Source organism: Myripristis murdjan, chromosome 14, assembly GCF_902150065.1.
Source record: "Myripristis murdjan chromosome 14, fMyrMur1.1, whole genome shotgun sequence".
Classification (NCBI taxonomy): domain Eukaryota; kingdom Metazoa; phylum Chordata; class Actinopteri; order Holocentriformes; family Holocentridae; genus Myripristis; species Myripristis murdjan.
This window is the reverse complement of record NC_043993.1, coordinates 20,205,604-20,230,388: the sequence shown is the minus strand read 5'-3', so window position 1 is coordinate 20,230,388 and position 24,785 is coordinate 20,205,604. Positions and strand designations below refer to the sequence as shown.

Sequence of the window (24,785 nt, the reverse complement as noted above, 5' to 3'; positions counted from 1 at the left end):
TTCTGAGCATGCTTGATAGACAGAACCATATTTTAAGAAATAATGTGAGATAAGATAATCTGCAGCAGGTACAAGATGTACACTGTGCACAACAATAATATAAAAGGATTTAAAAAATGAGGAAGAACCAGAGTTTATTGCATGAACAAGAAAAACAACATGAACTATGTTCCCTCACAGCCAAATTAACATGAGGATTGCAAATTCAGACTGAAAATAAAGAACAATCCACTTGGATAATACAACTGACATTTATATGAATGCTATTGAAGAGTTTGACTGTTAGATGGAAAATGTGTTTTTTTCTTAACCAAATATAGGTGTATTTTCAAAACACAGGTGAATTTTACAGGCATGACATACACGATTCATGTTATATTACAGTTGTTGTGAGTCCTTGCATGAGAGGCTCACACCTTTGAGTGAACTGGGCTTTAAAATACCAGTTTGTTTGCTGTTTATAAAAGGTGGACTATATTATTCAGCAGTGAAAATCCAGTAAATGTGATTCATTCAAGAACGTCTTCTGGCCACATATTTATTTGTAATAGCCCAACTCCTTACTGATTGTGCGACATAATCTTATTAGCATAGGCATACATAAACATAAATATTACACAGCATGTACAAAGGCAACTTTGAGCATCACAACTCAAATCCTCTTCTCCTCTTTTAATTTGCTCTGAAGTCCAGTGTTTTCCACTGAAGCTCATGGAAAAGTTCAAAATACACAAAGTGACACTGCAGTTTCGCAAAAGAAAAATTCACCAGAATTTGACTGTGATCTCACACCGATGTAAACCATATATTACAGAGCAGTTTGTAAACATGTACAGCAGCAGAACACACACTGAAAAGGAGTCACTGCAGCTGATGGTGTCCACCAGCATGTTGGTCAAACCTGTCAGCACATTAGCGAGCATGAAAAACAACAACTGGTTCCTGCTGACAGCTTGAACCAGGCAAAGTCCCTCCATCTCCTTTCTCTTCTTGTTAGCGAAGGAATCTGCTTCCTTTTTCTGTGAATTCCACGACGACGGGACAAAGTGACAGCCTGACGTTCTTTGGGAATAAAGTAAAATCAAATCAGCTATGCCGAGGCAGGACATAAAAAACAAGGACTGCGCGATAGTCCAGATACAGAAGGGTAAATTCGCCAGGCGCCGGGACACCGGCTCCATGAGTGTCACACATGTGTACAAAGCAGTGTAGAGGACACAACTTCCCAACAAGAGGCTTCCCATCACTTTGAGCCACTCCCTCACTTGGCTTCTTGACTGCATCACATAGAGCCCAATCTGAACTCCTGCCATGTAGATGGCTATGTAGCCCACGACAGAGAAGATGCCCTCCTTGTTGGCATGCAGCAAGCTCTTCGCTCTGTCGTCGTTGTGGATAATAAAGGCCTTCAGACCTGATGCCTCCAGAGTGAACTGGTACAGACCGCCGAGCAGAAGGGCAAAGACCCACGACTGGTTCACCGGGAACACTGCCAAGATCATCGACGCCACAACTCTGACTATGGCTAACGTGAAGAAGAAATTCCAGTGAACACCATACTCAGTTACATGCTCGTGGTAGCCGGTCATTTTGACGCTCACCAGCCTTCCCATACCGAGCACAAGCAGGGGCCAGACAGACAGGAGCTGTTTGGAGACGTAGTTCAGCTTGGATCCTGTGATGTTCTTCCGCCGAGCCTCCGGACAGACCAGGGCGTTTGCGAAGACATATGCTCCAACACCAAAATCCATCACCCCCGTCCCGTAGGTTTCAGTTTTAGCATATCGCCTTGGGAAGACGCTGAAGTCTACAGCTAAAATGCTGATGGCTGTTTTTACGTTTACAAGCACTCGGAAGATAGTGACGAAGGGAACCTGGTTGAGCTGGACGTGACTCTGCAGAAAGCTCTGGACTGTGTTTTGTGGGCGCACAGCAACACCAGCAGCAGAGGCAGCAGGAGTGTTAGTGTGGTAGATGTAGCCCAGCACACACCCTGAAACACAGGCCAGGCCCACGATGAGCTGGGGGAGAACGTCACTGAGGATGGTGCATGAGAGGACGAGGGGCAGGACGAGCATGGAGAAGTCGAGAAGGAGGTGGGAGATCCATGGCAGCGGCAGAGGGAGAGCTCGTCTGCCCTGGTGACAGAGAATCAGCACCAGTCCTCTGTTGATGAGGAACAGCGGCGCAAGAAAAGTGCCCAGTGCCACTTCCTCCAGGCTGGTCCCATTCAGATTGCTGACAAATGCTTCCTTCAGGTGAGCCATTTCCTGCAAACATCAAAGTCATTATTTACTAGCAAGCCATCTCTCAGACCTCTGTTGTCATTCTTCTTGTTGTTATGAGGTACTAGCAGAGGCTTTAAAAGTAATATCTGTAATATTTTCAGAGCCTTGATTTAACAATGTGAATACTCCTAAAAATTAAAACAGTGCACTAGCTTTCAGCAAGTCCAGTAATATTAGCCAAACCGGTAGGCTATAAACAAGAATGCAGACCTAGCAGAGCCAAGCATGTGATAATAACGCTGTCTTATTGAATATTTGATATACTTACCACGGGGTTATCTGAAAGCGTGCTAGGCTGCAGGTTCGCACAAAAATAAATGTGTTATATTCACTGTATCACTGTTTAGAGACCCTTCATGCTTTCAGAAAGACCTTAGCAAAACATGAGTGACGACCATTTCCGTGTTCCTGTGCTGTCCTGTGATACATTCATGTGGCCTCGGATATCTGGAGATTATCGATGAGCTTTTAGTTCTTAGAGACGCTTGTTGCTTATTTTAAAAAAAGGTCAATACTGGGCACTGCAAGAGCTGTTTTATCAGAATAATACTGCCAATAGTTCGCCAAACTGGCTGCCGTGACATTTTACCCGTCCTGTGGTCAGAATATACGGGTTAAATCAATATCATGTTTTATCCACAATTTAATCTTGCTAAAAAATTATCTCCATGACAATGGGCACATTCAAACAAACAGCAGCCATGGCACACAAATGGCCCGATTGTCCAGAGTAAAAAAACAAAAAAACAAAAACAGAATCACTTCATCTTCATTTTGACTGAAAGGCTAAAATCACTCACAGCTTCTTTTACTTGTGTCTAAAAATTAGGTCACTTGATATGGACTAACCCACACAGAGAACGTCCATGCGCTGACACCCAATGGATGGTGGACCAGAGGCATGGACTGGTTTTATAGTTAATAAAAGATTCATATCTTTAAATAAATATCTGTGGCCAATTTAATTTACTAACGCATTTTTTTTTATTGTTATCATCATCATCATCATCATCATCATCATCATTATGAGCATTAAATCAGCTTTTTTTTGTCGGTTTAAGGTTAGGCAGTGTAGGTTGTAAATTAAAAAAAGCAACATCTATGAAATTGTTTTTCATGGTATCAGAGGCATGCCTGTAATTTAAACTACTCTTTTTGTGTATTTTGTGACTTTTGATGATCGTGGAAAAGTGAATGCTAGAGGTTTTGACAGCACAAAACATGAAGCAAAAGCAAAGCCTGTTATTTACAAGGTGACCTGAAGGCACCAGAGCGAATCCGCGCTTCAGTCACACGGGCGGACTGTGCCCTCACAACGGACTTGCACACCGTGGCTGTGATATTTCCATTCAATACAAGTAGAGTATTTTTTTTTTTTTTTTTTTTTTTTTTTAATCATACATGCACATTTCAGCAAACACTGATCATATTTAACGTTTCATAAAAACACTTCTCTCCACCTGCACAAACTGTGTAACCAGTGTGCCTGTAAGTCTCAGCGGAGGGCAAAGTTCCCCTCTGTGGTGTTGAGCCAATGGTGTGCTGCGTTTGAGGAGCAGGAAGAGGGCGGGAAGAGGTGGATGTGTGGTCAGGCTCTGGAGAGGGAGGAGGGAAGCAGGCGGGCAGCGGGCAGCAGTCTGGACGCTAAAGTCAGATTTGTCCTTGTGGAATTTATGACAGGATCGGAAAATGTGGCGGTCGACGGCGGCGGACTGACACTACAACCTACCGGTCTTTTTTTTAGAAGCAAGACGTGATTTCCCACCTTAGTTTTGGTGGCAGATGTGAGCAGACGGGAGTCCCATGAGGAAAAAAATGTCGCTAACACCAAAATCCATGATTTCCGCGGAGGAGCAGAGCCGAGCGGAGTATAAACATGGAGGGAGAGAGGTAAGTTTAGGCCGGCGTCGTGCCGACCGACGCTGTGTCAAGTCATTAACCTGAACTTTGAAGTTAAAAAAGTCTCGCTGAACCAAATTTAGAAGTTAGCGAAGACTTGCAGTGAAGTTTTATTGAACAGACAGCTCCCACCCCTCGGTATGGGACGCGTTCAAAGCCGAAAATACCCGACAAACTCACACCTATGATCAATGAGCCACGCACCCCATACGCATCATAGTGTAAATGTTGCATTTTAATGTTACCTTGTTGCTTCAGTGGCTGCTCGTTTAATTTGTAGCACACATGTGTGACGCACCAATCAGCGGTTATTGAAATCAAATCATAACTACTCGCCCATTGCTCCTGGCCACAGTATTATCCTACAGGTGAACCGGTACGTAAGGCTTTTTTTTGGCGGTTCCTGATTGTTAAAAAAAAAGTCAAGTTTTATTTACGAGGTACTTCCAGTAAGCAGGCTGAAGTGGAAATATTACTAAAACCTGCTATAATCACCTGGAAGTACTGCTATTTTGTGATATTTCACTAGGAGAAGTAAAATTAAAGGTTCAAATATCTTTAAATAAATCTAATAATATAAATTTAAATAAAATTAATAAGTTGTTAGATTCAAAACATTATGGATACCATGGATACTGAATACAGAGCGTTTTTTTTTTTTTTAATTTTTATTAAAAAACAGTGTTACTTTCTGTGTTACTTTCTGGTGCAAGAGTTAGGACAAAATGCAAACTAAACTAGACTATTTTAATTGAATAGAATTTTAATAGAAATGGAAATTCTGTATTAATTGTATTGTCATAATATTATTGTAGGATTAATGCACATATTTAGACATGATTAATGCACAAGTAGTATTAATGCATATATTTATACAAATTGCACATACCTTTTTTTTATTTTTAATTTCCAAGGCGCATGTTTTTATATTTCTTTTTTCTTCTTCTTTTTTCTGCTTCTTATAATTTAATTCTTCTCTTGAGAATCTGAACAATTGCAACTGACCCCTCAGGGATCAATTAAGTATTTCTGATTCTGATTTCTGAAAAACAAAGTCAAGACAGACTTCTCTCTTCATTGTAATTTGCTTCACACTTGGCCAGTTTCTGTTCTTTGTGTGAGACGCTATAGACTTTGTACTCTGTAATGGATGTGTTTTTAAAATGAATCTATGTACTTCAGCCAAAGTATACTTAAGTATGCTAAAGTACATAGTGCAGAAAAAGCTATAACTGCAGTAAATGGAATTAGTTAAACTGGCAGGTTTTTGCGTACAGTTTGGTTTGAGAGAGCAGCTCTGGCTGTTTAAGAAAAGCAATCGTTCATGCTGAGTTAAAACCAAACGTCTGTGTCATTGTGTCCGAATGAGAGGTGATCCGAGGAGCACCCTGCAGAATCTGTGATGAGGGATATCTGGATAACCTGAAGGATTAGACCTGTCTGCACTACTTCTGCGAGTTCAGACTGTTTACAGTCTTGGGGCTGCAGGTGCAAGCCACGTTAGCTTGGCAGGATAAAATAGATTTCCTTGACCTGGTTTAAGTGATTTGATCAATTGCACAGGACGCACTGACCAATAAATCTTTCAGGAAAAAAGTCAAATCTCCAAGACTGCAGTATCTGATCAGATATATCCAATATACCTGTTTTGAATGCTTTTTAAGCTATGAAACCAAAATGTGGTGCATCACCAGGACTACAAGCTTTTTTAAAATTTATCTAGGCCTGGAAAACAAACCCTGGTGTCCATAAGCATAGCACACAAATTTTAAAAACATGATATACAAACAAGAAAAATTTCCCTAAGGGGACAATAAAGTATATCTTATCGTATGGTGCACAATGTATAATTCACATGCATGATTTATGAATGGTTTTTACATGTTGTGTTTAATCAGTGTTTGTGATTATGGGCAACTCTTGTCCCAAAGCTGAGAGCTAATATTTGAAGTGATGAAAAGAGTCTGCAGGTGCTCCGTGGCCAACTACTATTAGAAGGATTTTTATAAACCCATATAATGTTTGACTTTTTAACATCCAAACTCATCTTTATTTTGATACAATATTGACAAAATATGTACACTTAAGATCCATGAAATGTTTTACCTTTTGTCCCTGTCCAGCATTTCATTATCTCTCACTTCTCTGTCCATGAAGAAGAAAATTTAAGCTTTTCTACTCTAGCGCTGATTGTAAGTGGACTACAGTGCAAGGTTAAATGCCTAAAATTCAACTCCAGTATTTAAATTGTTAAATTCTTCTGCATCCCAGGGTGTCATGTTTGTTATTGTACTCATACTTGTTCAAGTTCTTGTTCTCTGTGGGTTTGACTCGCTCTGTACTTCCTTTGTGAAGGTGAAAGGAAACAGTAAGAAAGTGAACCAGTCTCTAAACGAGTCGCTGGACGGAGAAATCCAGGCCTTCCTCATAGATGAGGACCAGCTCCACACCTACGATGACCTTACCAAAGTCAACCCAGTGACCCAAACAACAGGTAATAGCAGCTCTCTGAGCAGCTTTGACACAATATGCTCTGAAAGCATGGTGTGTCATGGGGTTGGTGGTAGTGCCTGCTGATGCAGTGCACACTTAAGTCAGTTCACCTCTTGTGAATTTTTGCTAGTTTTGGTTAACAAAACTTGGATATTTTGTTCAACCACATATATTTCAGTCATGTTTGCTAATTTTGTTTTGTTAGTGGTTGTAGTCCTGGTTGCAGTGATAGTTAACTAAGGCTTGTTCATAACCTGGGAAATAAGACCACCTCTTGTTATTCCTAAGCAGAAAGTGTGAAATCGTGAGAACAGTGATGGACAGCGCTGTTACACAGAGACATCTCTCCCTCACTTATCCCCTGTCAGAAATGTTGTTAAAACCTCTTACTTCTTTTGTAGGCTGCAACACTTCCAAACGGTGTGAGTCATAATCTGTCTTGAGCCAAAGGAGAGTTTACCATCGTATGAATCAGGGTGTTAGTGAGAGCTCAGAGTGGCACAGAAACAGAGAGAGACAGAGAGACAGACAGAGAGCTGCAGAAAAGGGGGTGCAAAGTCAAAAGTACATCCAAATGTAATCACAGAGAAGATGACACCCGCAGATTTTCAGCACTTTGGTAGAGTGCCTTTTGAACGTCTTTGTGACAGGAATTATTAATAACTCTGTCTAGCAGATAAATGGGGCCCATTATTGGTGCTAAATAATTGATTTAGAATTGCGTATAAATTTCTTCTTCACTGTTGGAGCCCAATATAAATACAGATTTCACAAAGACGCCTGGTTGACCTGTTGCATAAACTTTGTGACTACAGGTACACAGCCATGTTTTCCACCTCATGTCACCTTGAATTGCAGCATTTGCTCTGTATTTACCCACATCAAGATAAAATCTGCAGGAACAATAAACACAGCGTTAATGCATGAATAATTGCTGTGCCTTCATCTGCAGCATGCACAATGATGTGAATCATTAAACACTCAATTGGCAGAAGCAAGGGCATTGTTAGCTTTGTTTGGCAATATAGTCCACAGACACATGCTTCCCCAAATTGGTGATAATTGCAGGGGGCACATGCATTCATTACACATCTCAAATATCACAGAGCCCCATGACAAACATGGAGCATGATTAGTGAGCTGAAATGTTTCTTTAATGTACATTTTGTTTTGTCAGTGTTCATTTCCACTCTATTGTTTGTACCATATAAAAACAATACAATTCATTTGCAGCTCTCTCTGTGACTGGAGATAAAGTGCAGTCCCCCTGCAACTTAGGTTGCAGTAAGATTGTTGAAACCTTTTAAAATAAAACTGATAATACACCATGTTTTGAGCAAGGCACCTCTCAGTAAGGCAGGCATTGACTTTTACTATAACATCACACATTCTCTTGTATAGACAGAAGGGCCTTTTAAATGGACTCTCATGTCATACATTTCTATCTATGTAGCCAAAAGCTTAGACAAGCTTACATGCATTTTAAGTCCCTTTCCCATTAATCTAGAATTGCAGTATTGATATCATAAATGCAGCCATATGTCTCAGTGAAGCTTTGTTGGTCATCTGCTATGTTGTTAGAGTCAGAAATGCTGTATTGATCCCTGAGGCGAAATTGGGTAAATTCTGTTAAATATTGGTTAAAAACTGTCATCCCAATATAAAATGCCATCAAACAAAACACAACAGTACAGGTTAGTAACAGCAGAGGTCAGAGTAATACCACAGTTTGGCAGCTGGATTTTTTTTTCCACAGAGCAATCTGCCTTGGGTATAGAACTGATTATTGTACATTTCATATTGTTTGGATAATGTTATGTTCAAAGCCATAGCCAGAGTTTTAACAATTCCTTGAGGGGCTTGTCTGTGTCTAATACTAATGAATATTTCCCCTTTTTTCTCCTGCTAGTGCTGAAATGCCTTCAGGCCAGGTACAGTATGAAGGTGTTTTACACCCATGCAGGATGCACCTTGGTGGCTCTCAACCCCTTCCAGCCCATCCCAGACCTCTACTCTCTGGATGTGATGAAGGAGTATCACTGTGCTCCTCAGCCCCAGGTATTTTACAGCTTCACACACAGCTCCTGTTTACACTGCTCTCGCCGTGTTATCAAACTGACTTATTATGTTCCATGTTCTAATGGAGGAGGGGTGGCATTACATTTAACATGTCTGATGTTGCTGTCAACAGGAGTTCAAACCACATATCTTTATTGTGGCAGAGGAGGCCTACAGGAATTTGCAGGGCCAGATGGAGCCTGTGAACCAGTCGTTGGTGGTCAGCGGTGAGAGCGGTGCAGGAAAGGTAAGTCAACGACAGTGTTATGGTCATGCAAACTGTCTTATACAGGAATACGAAATTTGACCTGTTGCTGTCAGTGTCACCAGTTCATATTCACAAATTCAAATGCTGGTGGTCAAGTCTCTTAGAGTCACAAAACGTCTGTAAAGAATACCAAGAGTCTAAAATGCAGATGGTTAGCTCATTTTTTGCCCCTTTGGGAAGCGAGGGCCTACATGTCACCAGAGGAGCATCTATTATCTATTCTGCCAAGCCAAGCTCTAATTCTTGGTGATCTCTGACTCTGATTGAGTATCTTTTGTTGCTAGACATGGACGTCCCGTTGCCTGATGAAATACTACGCCACTGTGGCCGCCTCCTCCTCCGTGGTGAAGAGTCAGGACACGGTGGACAGGATAGAGAGGAGGGTGCTGGACTCCAACCCCATCATGGAGGCTTTCGGTGAGACTTGTCCCGGGTTTCTGGCTGACATGAATATTGTTGCTGTGGACAAATCACTCAGTCAAAGCTGTAACTGTCATGTAGGAAATGCCTGTACGCTACGGAACAACAACAGCAGTCGCTTCGGAAAGTACATCCAGCTTCAGCTCGACAGGTACCTGTGATCGAGCCATTTGCGCTTTTTGGTGTCATGAGATCACTTTTCCAGAGAGGAGCTATATGATAGGATCTGTTTGTTCTGTCTAACACATTGTTCATCATGAAGGTCCCAGCTGTTGGTGGGGGCGTCAGTGCAAACGTATTTGCTGGAGAAGACCAGGGTGGCCTGTCAACCGGCCAAAGAAAGAAACTTCCACATCTTTTATCAGGTGAGTTCAACGATGTGCATTAAATCTCACGTGTAATCCTACGATCTTAACGGTTTTGGTGTGTGCAAGCACTGATTTCAGATGCTTTCTTGTGCAGTGTGGGTGCTTTGATTCTGGAAGTTATTGCCATTTGTAATGGGATGTTAATGGGCTTTAAGTTATGGTTTTGGAGTTTGTCATTTATGCACTTGAAGAGGTGGATGCTGAAAGCTGACTGTGTTTCAGATGATGAAAGGGGCCACAGATGAGCAGAGAAAAGAGTGGAGGATGCCAAAGGACCAACAGTTTGTCTGGCTTCCAAACGCTGAAAAAACACTGGAGGGTTGGTCTTGATTTGTATTTAGTTTTTTTATTCACCTTTTTTATGCCAGTTACAGTGCATCTTTAAAGCATATACTGCCTTATGTGCATCTAACATAAAACTTTAGAAAAATGCATATAGCTGTACATTTACATACATAAGTGTCTTTGCTTAGAGAAGGAAGACAAGTTAGAAAGAGTGAGGGTAACAAATTAGAACTGAATGAATGAATAAATAAATAACTGAAAAAACTACATGGAATAAAACAGTCAGTTTAATAAAGAACACATGCAAACCACCGGAGTAAACATGAGCAATTATAAATGTGTGCTGGTTTTTCTAGACACTGATGTTGATGACTTTGGTCTTCATTTTTTATGTTTTGCAGAGGACTGTTTTCAGGAGACTTTGGAGGCAATGGTTCACCTGGGCATTAATGCAGAGAAGCAGGGCCAAATATTTAAGGTAAGGTATCGTTATGAATACATTTAAATCTTTGAATACCATTTATTAATTATCTTTCTTCATAAATATAGCATCTGATTTCTTTTTGGTGTAATGTATTGCAGATATTAGCTGGGATTTTGCAGTTTGGGAATGTGAATTTCTCCTCAGCAGATGAATCACAACCTTGTAACATAGAGGAGCAATCTAAAGGTAACAGATTTGATTTTGTCTTATATAATTACATGACTCTTAATATCACTTTCATTCCAGTCATTTAATACTTTAAATCTCATCTGTCAACTTTTAAACGGTAAACAGACTGCATTTCTATAGCGCTTTTCTAGTCTACTGACCACTCAAAGCGCTTTACAATGTTTGCCTCACATTCACCCACTCACACACACATTCACACGCTGATGGCAGAGGCTACCATGCAAGGTGCCTAGCTGTCCATCAGGAGTGGTGAGGGGTTCAGTATCTTGCTCAAGGACACTGCGACACACTCTGGAGGAGGCAGGGATCAAACTGGGAACTTTTAAATACCAGCATTAATTTAAAAAATGTTGTTCAGTAGATTAAGTCTGGGTGACATCTTCTTTTCCTCCTTTTTTGAGAGGCGCTGCCAATTTTGTACAGAAATAAAGCATTGCTTTTTGTGTAAACATTTTGTATTACATTGTAAATAAGTCATTTTGGACAATGAACATAAAGCCAGTGGAGCGAATCCATTCCACTTTGACAATAAAATGCTTTTCTACCCTTTGTTGGCAATCGATTGGATAGCATTCCCATATTTTAAAGTGCTGGATCAGACAATAGATTGCATGATGATTTGCTCCCTGTTGTCATGCATACATGAATTTCCTTTCACTCTTGCCTTTGTTAGACTTTCTTCAGAGGGCTGCTGGTCTGCTCGGTGTCCCCGTGGATGAGCTCCTGGCCTGTTTAAGAGTGAGGACACTGAAGGCTGGGAAACAGAGTGTCCTCAAGCCCTGTTCCCAGTCAGAGTGCAGCGTTAGGAGAGACTGCCTGGCTAAGCTCATCTATGCCCAGTAAGAATGAGGATTTGATTATCCAACAGAACATGGAAATTTGTCTGTCTAATAATATTGTGTGAGAAGCACCAGTCATGCAGGAGCTTGTGTTTGGCTTGCAGCCATCAAACATTCCTGTATGTCTGTGATGTGACGTGAAACCTCATACCTTTTGTTGTATACTGTACACAGTCTGGATGACATGTCGTTTTACTCAATAATTATAATTATTGGGTGTATACCTTTTGTGGTAACTAAGTTATGTTTTTTTTTTTTTTTTTAACAGATTGTTTGAATGGCTGGTTACATTCATTAACAACAGCATATGTGCAGACAACTCCATTTGGTGCAACTTCATAGGTACAACAGTTTTCATCTTCTGTGTTCAATACATACATACATATGAGCTTGAACCTTTTTGTTAAAGCTCACCCTGACCTTTCTGTACTCTAAAGAGAGCTGAATCAAGGGCAACTGGTCTTGTGTGTAGATCCCTGAAGACGTTTCGCTTTTCATCAAGTGGTCATCACAACAGCGAGGAACACAAACAAGCCAGCCGTATTAATGACCTGGACAACGACCCCATAAAGGTTAAATACCTGGTACTCATCCAAGCTTTTTGGATGAGAAGCAAAATGTCCTCAAGAATCTACAAACAAGTCCAGTTGCCCTTGATTCACCTCTCCTTGGATAACCATGACCTGGATGACTGTGAAACTTCACTTTCTGTGGTCTGCAGGACTGCTGGATGTGTACGGGTTTGAGTGCTTTCCAGTCAATAACCTGGAGCAGCTATGCATTAACTATGCCAATGAGAAACTCCAGCAGCACTTTGTGGCTCACTATCTCAGAGCTCAGCAGGTAGGCTTTATCAGTTTGCCATTACCAAACAGAGACTTCATCCTCCTGTGATGGCAGTCGCCTTTTGGTCTCAATGTCCAGGAGAGAAGCTTTTTCTCAGTCTTTAAAAGCTCTGCCAATGGAAAACTATTCAGGTTCTAACCGAACCTGAAAGAGAGGCCTAGATTAATATGGATTGTTTTCATTGTTCGATTAGTTTATAAATTGAAGTCGAATCTTCACTACCTTACCTCTATTGTGCAGGAATTAATTTAGTATTATTGAGCTGGATGAACAGATTTTGCCTCGAATGTGCCAACACTTAGGATGGCCTGCTTCAATATTTTTTGCATATTTTCTCCTCACAGGAGGAATATGTGTCGGAGGGGTTGGAGTGGTCCTTTGTTAAATACCAGGACAACCAGAACTGTCTGGATTTGATAGAGGGAAGCCCTACCAGCATCTTCTCTCTTCTTAATGAGGTATGCTGGTCATGTTCACGACTCATTTATTGATTTATTGGTTTATTGATTTATAGTGAACAGATTTTGTGCAACGTCTTACTTGGCCCACCCAGGAATGTCGTCTTAATCGAGTCTCAGATGCCAAGAAGTTCAGGGGTCGTCTGGAGAAGGAGCTCTGTGATAATGCAAACATAAGCTGGGATAAGTACAGCCAGGAGGCACATTTCACTGTGGCCCATTACGCTGGCAAAGTCAACTACCAGATAGACGGCATGATGGAGAAAAACAAGGTATGCAAGAAAATCAAAAGCTATTAAATTATGGCAAGACAAGTTGACAATCGATCCATCTGTATTTAATGGATTTGCTGCTGTAGGATCCTGTGCCACGAGAGCTCATAGCTCTGCTGCAGAAGTCAGAAAACCCTCTGCTTCACCAGATCTTCGCTGACAAGGACACTGAGAACGCAAAGAGCAAGGGGCTCAGCAAAGTCACTGTGGTCTCAAAGTTCAAGGTGGGAGGCGGCTACACCAGTTATCACCAGGTTTATGATAGGTTGTTAGGGCTCCTAGTGCTCCTCCTGGGAGGATTTAGTCACCACTGTTATTGTCATGGCACTGATGATGTTCATATTTGACTGTAGAACTCTCTGGAGAGCCTGATGAAGATCCTCCACACCACAACTCCCCACTACACCCGCTGCATCAAACCTAACCCAGACTGCAAACCACTGACCTTCCAAAAGGAGGAGGTAGCTTCCTCTGTTGTGGTATCTGGTGGGGTGACTGTAAATGACTTACCGTTACCACCGCTGTCTTTTCAGGAGTACGTGTTGGTGTAGATGACACACTAAAAAATAAGAAAAAAATCTTTTAACAAGGATCTTTACCATCTGTTGTCAGGTGATTATACAATTGAAGGCCTGTGGGATTGTTGAGACCATACACATTAGTGCTGCAGGCTTTCCAATAAGGTAACACATTTCTGTCTTTGCTTCAATCTCATCATCATTGCTTAATTACTTTGGATTCTGGATGACTTGCGATTTCTCTTCTGTTGTGTAGAATTCCTTTCAAAAGCTTCATACAGCGATATGGACTGATTTCTAAATCTTCAGCCTTCAAGACAGTGGTTCATACTGGTGGTGAGTACAGCTTGTGGCTTAATGCATTTGATTGACTGATTGATTGATTGAAGTCTTTAATGTCCCTGAGGGGCAATTTGATGTTAATTTTAGCATGTTCACACATTTGACGAGAAAGTGATTTTATCTCCTCTCTTTAGGTCTGCTGGTTTATTCTCTTTTTCCTTCACTAGTCTTCTCACTAGATTTGATCCTCTATCCTGTACTCTCCTTGGGACTTTTCCAATTTGGTACATAGAAACAGGACTTTTCTAACAAAACTTTGCAACTCCTTTAAAACTTTTCAGGTAAATGCATGCATTTCTGGTCATCAGTGCCTGCTTAGCATGTTGTTTAATGGCAGTTGTTACATTGTTCTACTCATACTTGATTCCTGTCAGCCTTGAGCTTTGATGTTTGTCATGATTCATGGTTGCCCTGCTTCTTGTGTTAACATTCAAGGAACCTGCTCACTTACCTGCTCACACTGCCAAATGCTGCGGTACAGCTTTTGCATCTCAGCTCTGTTAATCCTTGATTTACTCCTGCATGCTGTCAGGTTTGGAAGATTAAATGTTAGCTTTCACCTTAAATTTCATAGCAATTACATCGCAATCACATGGTCAAAAAGCAATCAGTTCCACAACAGTTTTCTGTGGTAGCTGTGTCTGTGTTACATTTTTACCCGCCTGAGGCTTTGCACCTAACCTCTGTTTGTTTGTTAAATAACCAGCTCACATTTGCAGCCAAACATGTTCTGTGTGGCAAAAATGACTCCACTGTCAAATTTAAGTGTGTCAATAGTTCTTAAAATGACTGTTTCAGCCCTGACTAATTCCTGGTTGCACCCCTGTCTCAGATTTGGATACTGACAAGGACAGTCTCAGACCAGCGGTGGATAAGCTTCTCAGAGTGGTGTTACAAAGCCAGGTTCTTGACCCCGCATGCCAACGTGACAGTGAAACACACAGCACATTGGTGCACTGTGGAAGGACCAAAGTTTTTCTGACCCAGTCCATGGTCAGTCATTTATATTCACACAGACACATTCTCACACATCTTTCAACAAGTGGGTGTCTGGGAAATCATTTTCAGATTTGCTCTTTAATGCCAATCTATAACAGCTTATAGTTCAGTTGTGTTTACCTTTTTCTTCTAAATCTAATCATCTAATACTTAGAAGGTGTTGTTGTAATTGTTAAACTGTTGCTAATTGCAAATGTCGAGCAAGTTTGAGCTGTACGCTAATCCATCAGATCTGTGCCACCACAGCTAGAATTATTAGAGGATCAGAGAAAGAAGGTCCTGTCCCAGAAGGCCTTCTCCATTCAGTGCTGTTGGCGAAGGTACCAGCGCTGCAGACGCCACGCCCAGCGACGGGCCGCCACCTTGATCCAAGCAGGTAAAGCTCTTAACACCGTGGCCTTGTGCTGCTGAGTGAGCTCAGTGTAAACAGTAGAGGTCAGTGGCCTTGCTTCCACTGTGTCTGCTCGCTGTGACCTGACTGTCTGGCCAGCAGGCGCCAGCTGGTGGAGCCTGGGGACACGCACACACTGTCTCAGGGTAACTTATCTCAATGGAAGCAACAGTCTTTCAGAGATTATAAGTTTATCTCATCAAAAGTTAATAAGAGATGTTCTCTCTAAGTTTTTGCCACAGCATACACAGTGCTTCACACACAGTATTGCGCGTGCCAGATGACCTTCACTGGTCATCCATGACCTGCAAAGGAGGTTAAGTAGGATCCATGTGTGGCAAAGGTGTGGTGCTGTTGTCCAGGCTGTAGCCTGTCAATCTTGACACTTTATGTGCAACCTGGAAATGCCAACAAAACTTTGATACTCAATAAGTTTGGATTGTGGCTGATAATCTATCCACATAAAAAAATGATTTTTTCTGGGAGTCTCTTAGTTACACTGATATTGTTCTTGTGAAGCAGCCATTTCAATATGCCCACAAGTGACAGGCAGAGCTTTGAGGGGGTACCATCTGCAGTGGGAAATGAAATCCATAAAAGTAAAGCAAGTAGAGTCAAATAGAAGTGAGTTGAGCCAGTACAGTGCAGTTTTTTTTTTACCAAACTTGTTCTTTTGACAGTTTTCTGGATGGTAGTCTCTGTCCCTGATAACACATTATTAATCTCTACAGTGGTACCAGTTGGAACACAGATTGCATTTGCAGTACAAGAATGGTTTCATTTGTGTCAGTCAGATGCTGAAGGTTGAATATGCTTTGTGCTCCCTGCAGCGGGGCGGTCATGGCTGGTCAGGAGGCAGGTCCACAGATGGCACAGGGCAGCGGCTGTCATCCAGACTTCCTGGAGGAAGTGGAAGGTGAGAAATGGAAAGAAGACATCACAACACATGCAGAGTTGTGAAAAAAGTCTGAGTATGAAAACTTTATGATGCAAAATTGTGACAGTACAATTTGTTGTGCAAATGGCATGATTATGATGTGAAGATGGGTGTAGATTTTATTTTAATCTCATCCATGGTCTCATACTTCAAATCATACTTACATACAATATTTTCTAGCTAATTCTTGTAAAGTTCTGTGAATGTCTGAATATTTTGCTGTTCTTCTGGCAGAAGGTAATGAATTCCCTGGCTGAGGCAGAACTAGATGATGCCAAGCACCTTGTAGGAGAGAATGTGCCGGTGGTGAACCCTGTCGTCAGAGAGCGGGGTTCGGTGCAGCTCTCAACCATCCCAGAGCCTGTGACGGTACGAGGGTGGCCCATGGGCCTGGCTCTGGCCTCAGCACCGTCCATCACCGTGTCGCTGACAGCCACCGGCTTCCAGAAGATGATGTCTGTGATTGCCTCCGTCAACGTGCCGTCCAGGAAAGGGGAATACAAGGTGGAGACAAACCAGTACAAACAGGGTCTGGCCTCAATAAGGGCTAAACCCAGGGTGAGAACATCCACAGACACTTAGTGAAAAGCAAGGCCGGTGTCACCCATAATGTGAACCAGGTAATATATGTGTGTCTTTCTTTTCTTTTCTCCTCTCAGGGATCTGTGAAGCTGCACTATCAGCGATCTCCACTTCTCTATGCTGACAGGCAACCAAACGTGGTGAGCAACGGAGTGACAGGATTCAACCAAATCCTGCTGGAGAAAACCTTGTAATTTTAATATAACATTAAGGGCTGACTTCATGGTAAAAGATAGGCAAGTTCAGCATATAGCTGCCTTTACAGTGGAACAAACAGAACAGCTGCTCAACCACAATTTTAAACAGAGGGAACAATCAGATTTCACGTGCTACTTTGCAAACTTTTTTGTGTCTAACTCAGTGTTTAAGTTGGTGACCGCTCAAGTGAACCTGCTAAGAAAACCAAAGATCTATCTTGTTATGCTGTGTTATGTGTCAGTTGAGCTACCATCTCATCATATGGCTTTAGAGTGAAACAATGTGGCTGACAATTTTCAGTCCCCTTGGTTGAACTCCATCTACACTTCTCAGCATAATAATTGGTCCTAGAAGAAATGTGCTGGATAGTTACACAACAGAACCGTTACCTAAAACCAAGGCCTCATCTCTTTGTGGTGAACAGGCCCCTTCACATGGGACAATACTCGCACTTTTAAAAGCATTAGACAACACATGTTCGTCTAGTTGCTGCCTTTTGGAACACTTGATGGTTGTTGAAAGTATTTGTACTGAGACAAGTGCCTCTCTTTAAGTTTCTTTAGATTTAACTCACAGTAGAGTTTTGGTGTATTTATTTATTTATGGGTGATTTGGTTGACTTCTTTCTTGCTGGAAATACATGTTAAAATATTCATTAAGATGCACATATGAATGCAGAAGATAGGCCAAAGAAAAATTTAAAGCATTTATTTCCAATGTGATTCCCAGTTAAAAAGAAATTATGCATGTTGCACATGTTAAGTACCAAGACTGCAGAGAAATGGTCTGTTCAAGCTTATGTAAAGAAAGAACCATCACAGTAAAAGCACAGACACATTGGTGTGCTGTGTGTTTGATAAAGGACGTTTGTAAAATGCACATCAGGGAAAATGTGTTTTTGATTAATCCAATTCCTGCTCTTATAACTGGATGTTGCAGAGAATACTGATCACCTCAAGCATTTTATCAACTGCAGTTCAAAGCAATCTAAGTACTGTATAATATGTAAAAACCTCATTACACTACAGTGTTTCAGATGGGAGAACACCAACTTTGTTTTTTAACTGACACATTTGTGCAGGGACCAAGTTTTATTAATATTGAAATTTTCATCTTTCCACAATGAGTTTTACTTTGAATCAAACAGTGCAATAAAGGATGCACCTCTTAGACTTGTGCTGATGTCTCTAGATTTTGATCAAGTTCATTACTTTAGGATGCGACAACTGCTGATTGCAAGCATATGCTTGTTTACTTATTGAATATTTCCACTACACTTTTCCTTTTTACAACCATCTACATTTAGCTTGAGCTGACTACTTTTCAAACCTCTGATTTTATCAGTATATACTTCTCAAACTGTACACACCAAATGTATTTCATGTATTATGTCAGCTCTACCAAGAGATCAGTGCACAATGATGTTTGTATTATCTTTATGTTGGAATAAATATTTGATTGTCAGTTTAATATAAAATGTCTGAAGCTACACAACTCTTGTGTTTTCGGTGTTTTTGTTCTGTAAGCACACTGAAAAGCCATGTGGCTGTGGGGAATATAAACAATTTGAAAAGGTTTCACCATTTATTTGAAAACAAAACATGATAAAGGCTGAAAACAGGAAGTTAGATCAATAGAAACCATAGCAACAAAGTAAATATACAACAAGCCTGACATAATACAGGACATCTTACAAAGAGTTATTGCACAGTTTAAAAAAAAAAAGTAATCAATAGTTTAATCAGTGCTAGCACAGTTTTCCATTTGTCCTTTCTCAGTTTCTACTATTTTTAAACACTGATCTGAAAACTCGATGAACAGAGGCTCCTGCATGGCAGCCTTCATCACAGCGTCTTTGCTGTCAGCACTGTCAATGGACCATAGTAACTGTCTGAGATGGGGGTTACACAGCAGATCTCTCAGCTCCTCTGACTGCCCTGCAGAGGCAAAACAGAGAAAGCAGGAATTACATAACTGACTTTTTAAAGCTTATTTTACTTGAATAGTCATTTTAAATGTGAAATAAAAGATGGCTATGCAATGAAGCTGCCAACAGTTTAATAAAGAAAGACTGAAGGGTTAATAGACAAAATATAATGCTTGAATTATACCTAACAGTTGGAGCTTCTCCATTGGCACTTTGTCTATATGATCATCTTCATGCAGGAGATCTTCAACACTCCATGGCTCTGCAGAGAGAATAAATTATAATGTCACACATACAGCAAGTATTTAAGGTGAAGCCACTCCATGTTTTACTCAGTGTTTGCCATTAACTTTGCTATAACGTGATCAACTACAAGGATGGTCAAACTTAATTAATACACAAACTAAATATTGACAAAATTTGACTGATGTGGACAGAAAACTGGTAATAACTAGGTACTGTAGTTATAAATAATACAAATGGTTATAATATCATACCAGTGGACGATGTAGCCTTATCCTCGGCAATAGGTGCTGGCTCCTTGACAGGTAGGCAAGTATCTGTGGACAGATTTTTATTTATTTTATTTTTTTTAATTAAGTAGTGAAGCTCATTGCTTGCTCTTACGACTAAAACTGCCTTTCTAACTGAAGACAACTGAAACAATTTCTTCTGATTCATAGTTTGATTATCCATGCTTTTATCATGAACAATAGTACTAATATTAATAATCATGTTAATAGCACATTAAGACAAAAGTTAGAATTCTTTACAAAGCAATTACGACTGCAGCTGGCTCTTAGTTACTTCTGAATCAAGTTTATTCACCTTTATGTGTCTTGTAACAGCTTACTGAGCAACTGCAAGGGGAAAAACAATGAGGTTAAGTTTATTTATCTTTGAGATCAAAAGATACTCTGACATTTTAAGGCAACTTTGCTAAGACTTCACAAATAGTGTTGAACTACCATCTGCGTTTTTAATTTTTCTTTCTGCAGTGGCACATACAGAGATAAACAGCTCCAAGCCTACTTTAACATCACATCATCAAACAACAAAAGAGGACATTCACTTTATATTGGGTCAAATGAGACTAAAGCCAAACATAAACAGTAAAATAAAAACCAAAAGTCCTTGGCACACAAACAGTGTGGTACTCTAACATATTGGATTGTGCTGTAGTACACAGTGTTTTGCCTGTGCGAGTTGCCGTAACGTGACGCCAAGTCCACGCAGTAGAGGCAACACGTGTTAGCATTGACATGGACTAACTTCTGGAGCATGACCTGTAAATATGTCCGTGCCCTTCTCTATTTTTACTCTCACGTTTCAAGCATGCTCTTAATTTAAGCTCCTGGGAACCATACGGTTTTTAATGAGCAGATAACGTTACCACTGTACTGTACTGCTGTGCCGTAGCGCCCGGTAGGTGGTTATCGCTAGTCTTCCTCTAACTTTAGCTAATTTACATTGAATATCACATCCTCTCTGCCTTTCATGCTCCACCACAGCAGCACAACAAGCTCTGCGTTAGTATTTTAAACACACTTCATTTCTAAAACAATGTAAACTGTGGCTCTTGGCTTGTTTTGGTCAATAGCAATCCTTGTCTGTTAGTACGTTAGCTAGCTTCACAGGTCTATGTCACGTCAAGTTAGCTTTAACTTTACTTACTATCTTATTTTGCAGGCCGGACATCTGTATTTTGTTGTCTGCTCGCTACAAACACTGCAAATCTGCATCTTGACAGGTCGATAAAACTACACTAATAGGTTTGTTAATTTGCTTTAGCGGGTAGCGAGTAGTCCTCTGTACAGAAGGCAGGAACAACCAGCAACTTCCCCGGTGGGGGAGATCAACCTTCAAAATAAAAGCATGTAATCTCACAGTTTTAATAGCGTCTTTTCTTCACTTTTCCAAACCAGGCAGCGAAGTTTAGTCATGTATTAGAGGATTTGTAAAAGCATTTGGTTTGCATTTTGTGCAAAAACCTACCTTTCACAACTTAGAGCTGCCAACTCCTGTTAGTGTCCACATGATTAAGAGTGGTGGTGGTGGTGAGATGTTGCTTACTGGTGTTTATCTCATGGTTCGGTAAAAGACGACCTTGGGAACCTCATTTTGGATGGCTTGTTGTCAAAATGTGTACCATTAAAGTAAACCTAGTTGCCCATGCCACCACAAATGATAAAGCAGTTCAATGTCACATCCCAGGCTAGACGAGCATATCCCTGGTGGACGTTTTGGGGAGGTTTCCTGTGCCGGCTGTGATGCCTGAGTGTGCATGTCATCTATTAGGAACAACGAAGACATGTTCCCCCCTCTCAGAGCAAGGAAACACAAGACAAGGAAAGAAACAGAGGAGGCTCAAGTAACTGATTATGGCAAAATAGGATGAGTAGATATTGAATACAAAGTAGAATTTGTTCTAATGTAGGATACCTAACAGAACCAAACGTCTTGTAATCAAAATTATTATCTGCTTGTCTAATAAACAGCATAAATATAATAACCAGTCAGAAGGAGCTTAGTTAACAATATTATCTTTATTGAATTGAAATACAGTATAATAGATTTATCACCCACACAAATGACTATATATTGAACACACACACACACCATTGACCTACATAGCTCAACACAAACTATTCTTGCACAGCTGTAACCAGAGAGTAGCAGATCTGATTACAGAGACAGAGTGTGAAATAGAGAGCGATGTCAGGACTGGTTGCCTGGGCATGTTCCTGGTGTCAAAGCACTCCTTTCACTGGGTCAACAACAGGCAGAGACACTTTTGGCCACGGTCAGTTTTAGGAAATCCAATGAGCCACAATCTGTATGGAAATCACAGTGAATTTATTAAAATAAAGCAACCATTCAATTGTGTATATATGGCTTCTGGCAAAAATTGATAGACATTTTAATGTACCACATGCACAGTTTTTATTTGGCTTCACAGATCCCACCTATATATACTGTTTATATGGAAAGTTTTCCTCCACCCTGGCCTGAGTCACACCATGTGGCACTTTCTAATTTGGTTAGCCCTTGTTTAACTGGCAAATTTGTCATTGTCCAAGTTTAACCACAGAAACATGCACCCAATGGTTGACAAAGATACACAGGTGGTAAACTCCAGCTGCAGCCATGCAAAGTCTGGTTTATCAGGTCGGAATTTTTATAATGCAAATGAATGTGCTTTGCAAGTGTGGAAGCGGTACTGGAGCCTAATTTTGCCAGTACAGTAGTGCTGCAGAATGACAATCCCAAGAGTTTACAACTGCAAATCCTGACTCAACTTCATTATTTTCACAGACCTTATTTGTTCCACCTGACTAGAAGGTCAAGTACAACTGACTTTTCACCTTTTTCCAAGAGTGGTGTTATTGGCCTGCTGGGATTTAAGTTGCAGGGGTATGAAAAAAACAACTTTACGATTCTGTATCAGTTTTCAGTATCAGCATGACAAGGCACCAACACGCACAGAATTGCAATGTTTTTTTTTTTTTTTTATTTTAAAAGCACTGCACTCTTTCCATTTGATTTCACACTTCAATTAAAAAAAGAATAGAACACGATGTAATGCTTTTTACATTTTTTTTCCCCAGAATTGTTCACTGTATTTGTACAGTGTACAGTGTGTAACTTGAATGTACTTTCTCAGATCTCATTGCTGTCGGCTGCACAGGCACTGTTCAGGTCACGTGACGGCAACAATGTTTACAGGAACCTCCCAACGCCGCTGTTTGTCTAATTGCACGGCCTATGTGTGTATTATTGTTCCACTAATACACTCTAGTTATGAAATTATGATCCAGACACTTCTTTCTCTTTTGCATCGGCCGATTGCTGACAAAAGACCGTGAAGTTGCCAAATGAGCACCATGCCACTTTTTTTTTTTTTTTTTTTTTTTAATAATAATAATAATTCGGGTTAAAAATCACAGCCTCACCTGCGGCAGAGGAGTAAAGTCGATCAGGACGATGAGCTCTTGGTTCTCCTTCGTTTCATCTCACTGTTATGGTATTTCTCGGCTATTTTCCTCTCGTGTCCGGCGGGGCAATGGCGATTGGTGTTCAGCTCGATTTCCCTCTTTGTTCTCCCTTTGCCTCCGGCGTGACAAGAATATTCGACTAAATTATAATAGTCGTATTGGTCGTAATAGGCCTCTTCGAAAGAAACCAATCTTTCCATGTCTGTCGCCATGAGGAGAGGAATGCAGCAGTTTTACCAGACGGATCTCAACAGCGAGTAAACAGATGATGTCACCCGGTGTTTATATACACCCGGTCACATGACCCTGCCTGCTGGGTCTGCAGGAACACATACCACAACGTGTTTCTGCTGCCTACAACATTAATAAACACTTTATCTTTCATTCATAAAGCTTTTGGGAGTTTTTTTTTTTTAAGATGTTAAAATATTATATTAAGTGTTGCATAATGCGCCATATGTATTAAGCTGCACTAAGTAGCTTAGATATAGTAGGCAACGTGACTGCCAGTGGTTTAGCCCTCCATGCAGATAATTATAGCTGTATGGGATCCATATGGGGTTTATGCAGTATATGGGAGTAGCTCAAGGAATGTATTAAGAAGGAAGGGACAATAATGTCTGAGTAAGCAACCACATTTCAGACTTGCACTGGTGCCTTAAATATAACTTTAACAGTTCAGATTTTTTTTTACACCCATAGTATACTCATAATCCAGATTTTCTATTAAGCGTTGTGTTTGTCAGGGTTGTGGAATTTATCCTTTTTCATTCCTTGTTGTGGCTGAATTATCGTCTCTTTATAGGCTATTATTAATAGTCAAGAACTTAAAGGGTTAATACTATTTGGGAAAGCAATTAGGACGTCCCAAGTGGCTGATGACAGGACTTTATTTTTAGAAAACAAGGACCAAATTGGGAAAATCTCTAAAATGCTATTACTACTCCTACTACTCTTCCTCCTCGTACTACTACTACCAATAATAATAATGATGTGGATTCTCAGATTGAGGAAACTTGAACAGATTAAATGTTTCAACATGACCCAGAATCTAGCATTTGTAAAATTTCAGTAAAATTTAGGCCTACTGATAGGTATTACAGCATTCATATTTCCAAGGACTATAGTGAGAGGCAACAGTTAAACCTTTTTTACTACTAAGAAACCCAAAAGTATATTCAACAACAGGTTGCAATGACATCTGTCTGTATTACTGCTGATTAAAGCAGAAGGGCTGCCTTGATTTGTTTATCGATCAATATCTTTAGCAGCTGATGATTGGTGGATTTGAAATGCTATATTTTAGAGGTATTGAAAGCACATTTAAAAATGTTTGTTAAATACTGTTTCAGTATATCCAAAAAACTGTGTGGCTTATGCTTCTTTTCTAACCTGCAACTTTTCTCCATGTAAACTACTTGTAAAACTTTCTAGTCTTCACCTGAAAGTATTACTGGTATGAAATTCATATATACACAGCTTCAGCCCTGATAAAAAGAACATCTATTATAATGACTTTCATACTGTCCAAAGAGGAAAAAAATGGCACCCTCATGGTATCAATTTTGTATCTCTTATACCTATGTATTCATTAGTTGTAATTAATAATAAAGTTATAATTTCTAAGTCACATATGAAGAATTTGCATTTGTGTATAAAGCAATCCCAGATGGTCTGACACATCTTATGAAAACTCATACTGAATATATAGATGTTAAGGAATTAAATT

At 40.4% G+C, this 24,785-nt stretch overlaps 3 protein-coding genes across 3 annotated transcripts; 1 reads left to right on the top strand and 2 right to left on the bottom strand.

Moving 5' to 3' along the window:
* Window positions 1-108: 108 nt before the first annotated feature.
* pigw (phosphatidylinositol glycan anchor biosynthesis, class W) lies at window positions 109-3,001 on the bottom strand. The gene is made up of 2 exons (XM_030067998.1): window positions 2,557-3,001; window positions 109-2,270 (listed from the first exon to the last, which is right to left on the bottom strand). Exon 2 carries the CDS (start codon window positions 2,265-2,267, stop codon window positions 765-767), a length of 1,503 nt encoding a protein of 500 aa, XP_029923858.1. The 5' UTR covers window positions 2,268-2,270; window positions 2,557-3,001; the 3' UTR covers window positions 109-764.
* An 876-nt stretch (window positions 3,002-3,877) lies between these two features.
* myo19 (myosin XIX) lies at window positions 3,878-18,628 on the top strand. The gene is made up of 24 exons (XM_030068324.1): window positions 3,878-4,178; window positions 6,543-6,681; window positions 8,590-8,738; window positions 8,872-8,985; window positions 9,291-9,423; window positions 9,508-9,577; window positions 9,689-9,791; window positions 10,017-10,113; window positions 10,481-10,557; window positions 10,662-10,749; window positions 11,426-11,591; window positions 11,860-11,933; window positions 12,313-12,434; window positions 12,782-12,895; window positions 12,991-13,167; window positions 13,254-13,391; window positions 13,521-13,628; window positions 13,780-13,850; window positions 13,942-14,021; window positions 14,860-15,020; window positions 15,273-15,402; window positions 16,248-16,333; window positions 16,589-16,912; window positions 17,014-18,628. Exons 1-24 carry the CDS (start codon window positions 4,092-4,094, stop codon window positions 17,128-17,130), a joined length of 2,925 nt encoding a protein of 974 aa, XP_029924184.1. The 5' UTR covers window positions 3,878-4,091; the 3' UTR covers window positions 17,131-18,628.
* Window positions 18,629-18,705: 77 nt separating this feature from the next.
* znhit3 (zinc finger, HIT-type containing 3) lies at window positions 18,706-20,923 on the bottom strand. The gene is made up of 5 exons (XM_030068325.1): window positions 20,736-20,923; window positions 19,890-19,921; window positions 19,559-19,621; window positions 19,246-19,323; window positions 18,706-19,071 (listed from the first exon to the last, which is right to left on the bottom strand). The coding sequence occupies exons 1-5, from the start codon at window positions 20,801-20,803 to the stop codon at window positions 18,872-18,874; spliced, it is 441 nt and encodes a 146-aa protein (XP_029924185.1). The 5' UTR covers window positions 20,804-20,923; the 3' UTR covers window positions 18,706-18,871.
* Between the last annotated feature and the right edge of the window lie 3,862 nt (window positions 20,924-24,785).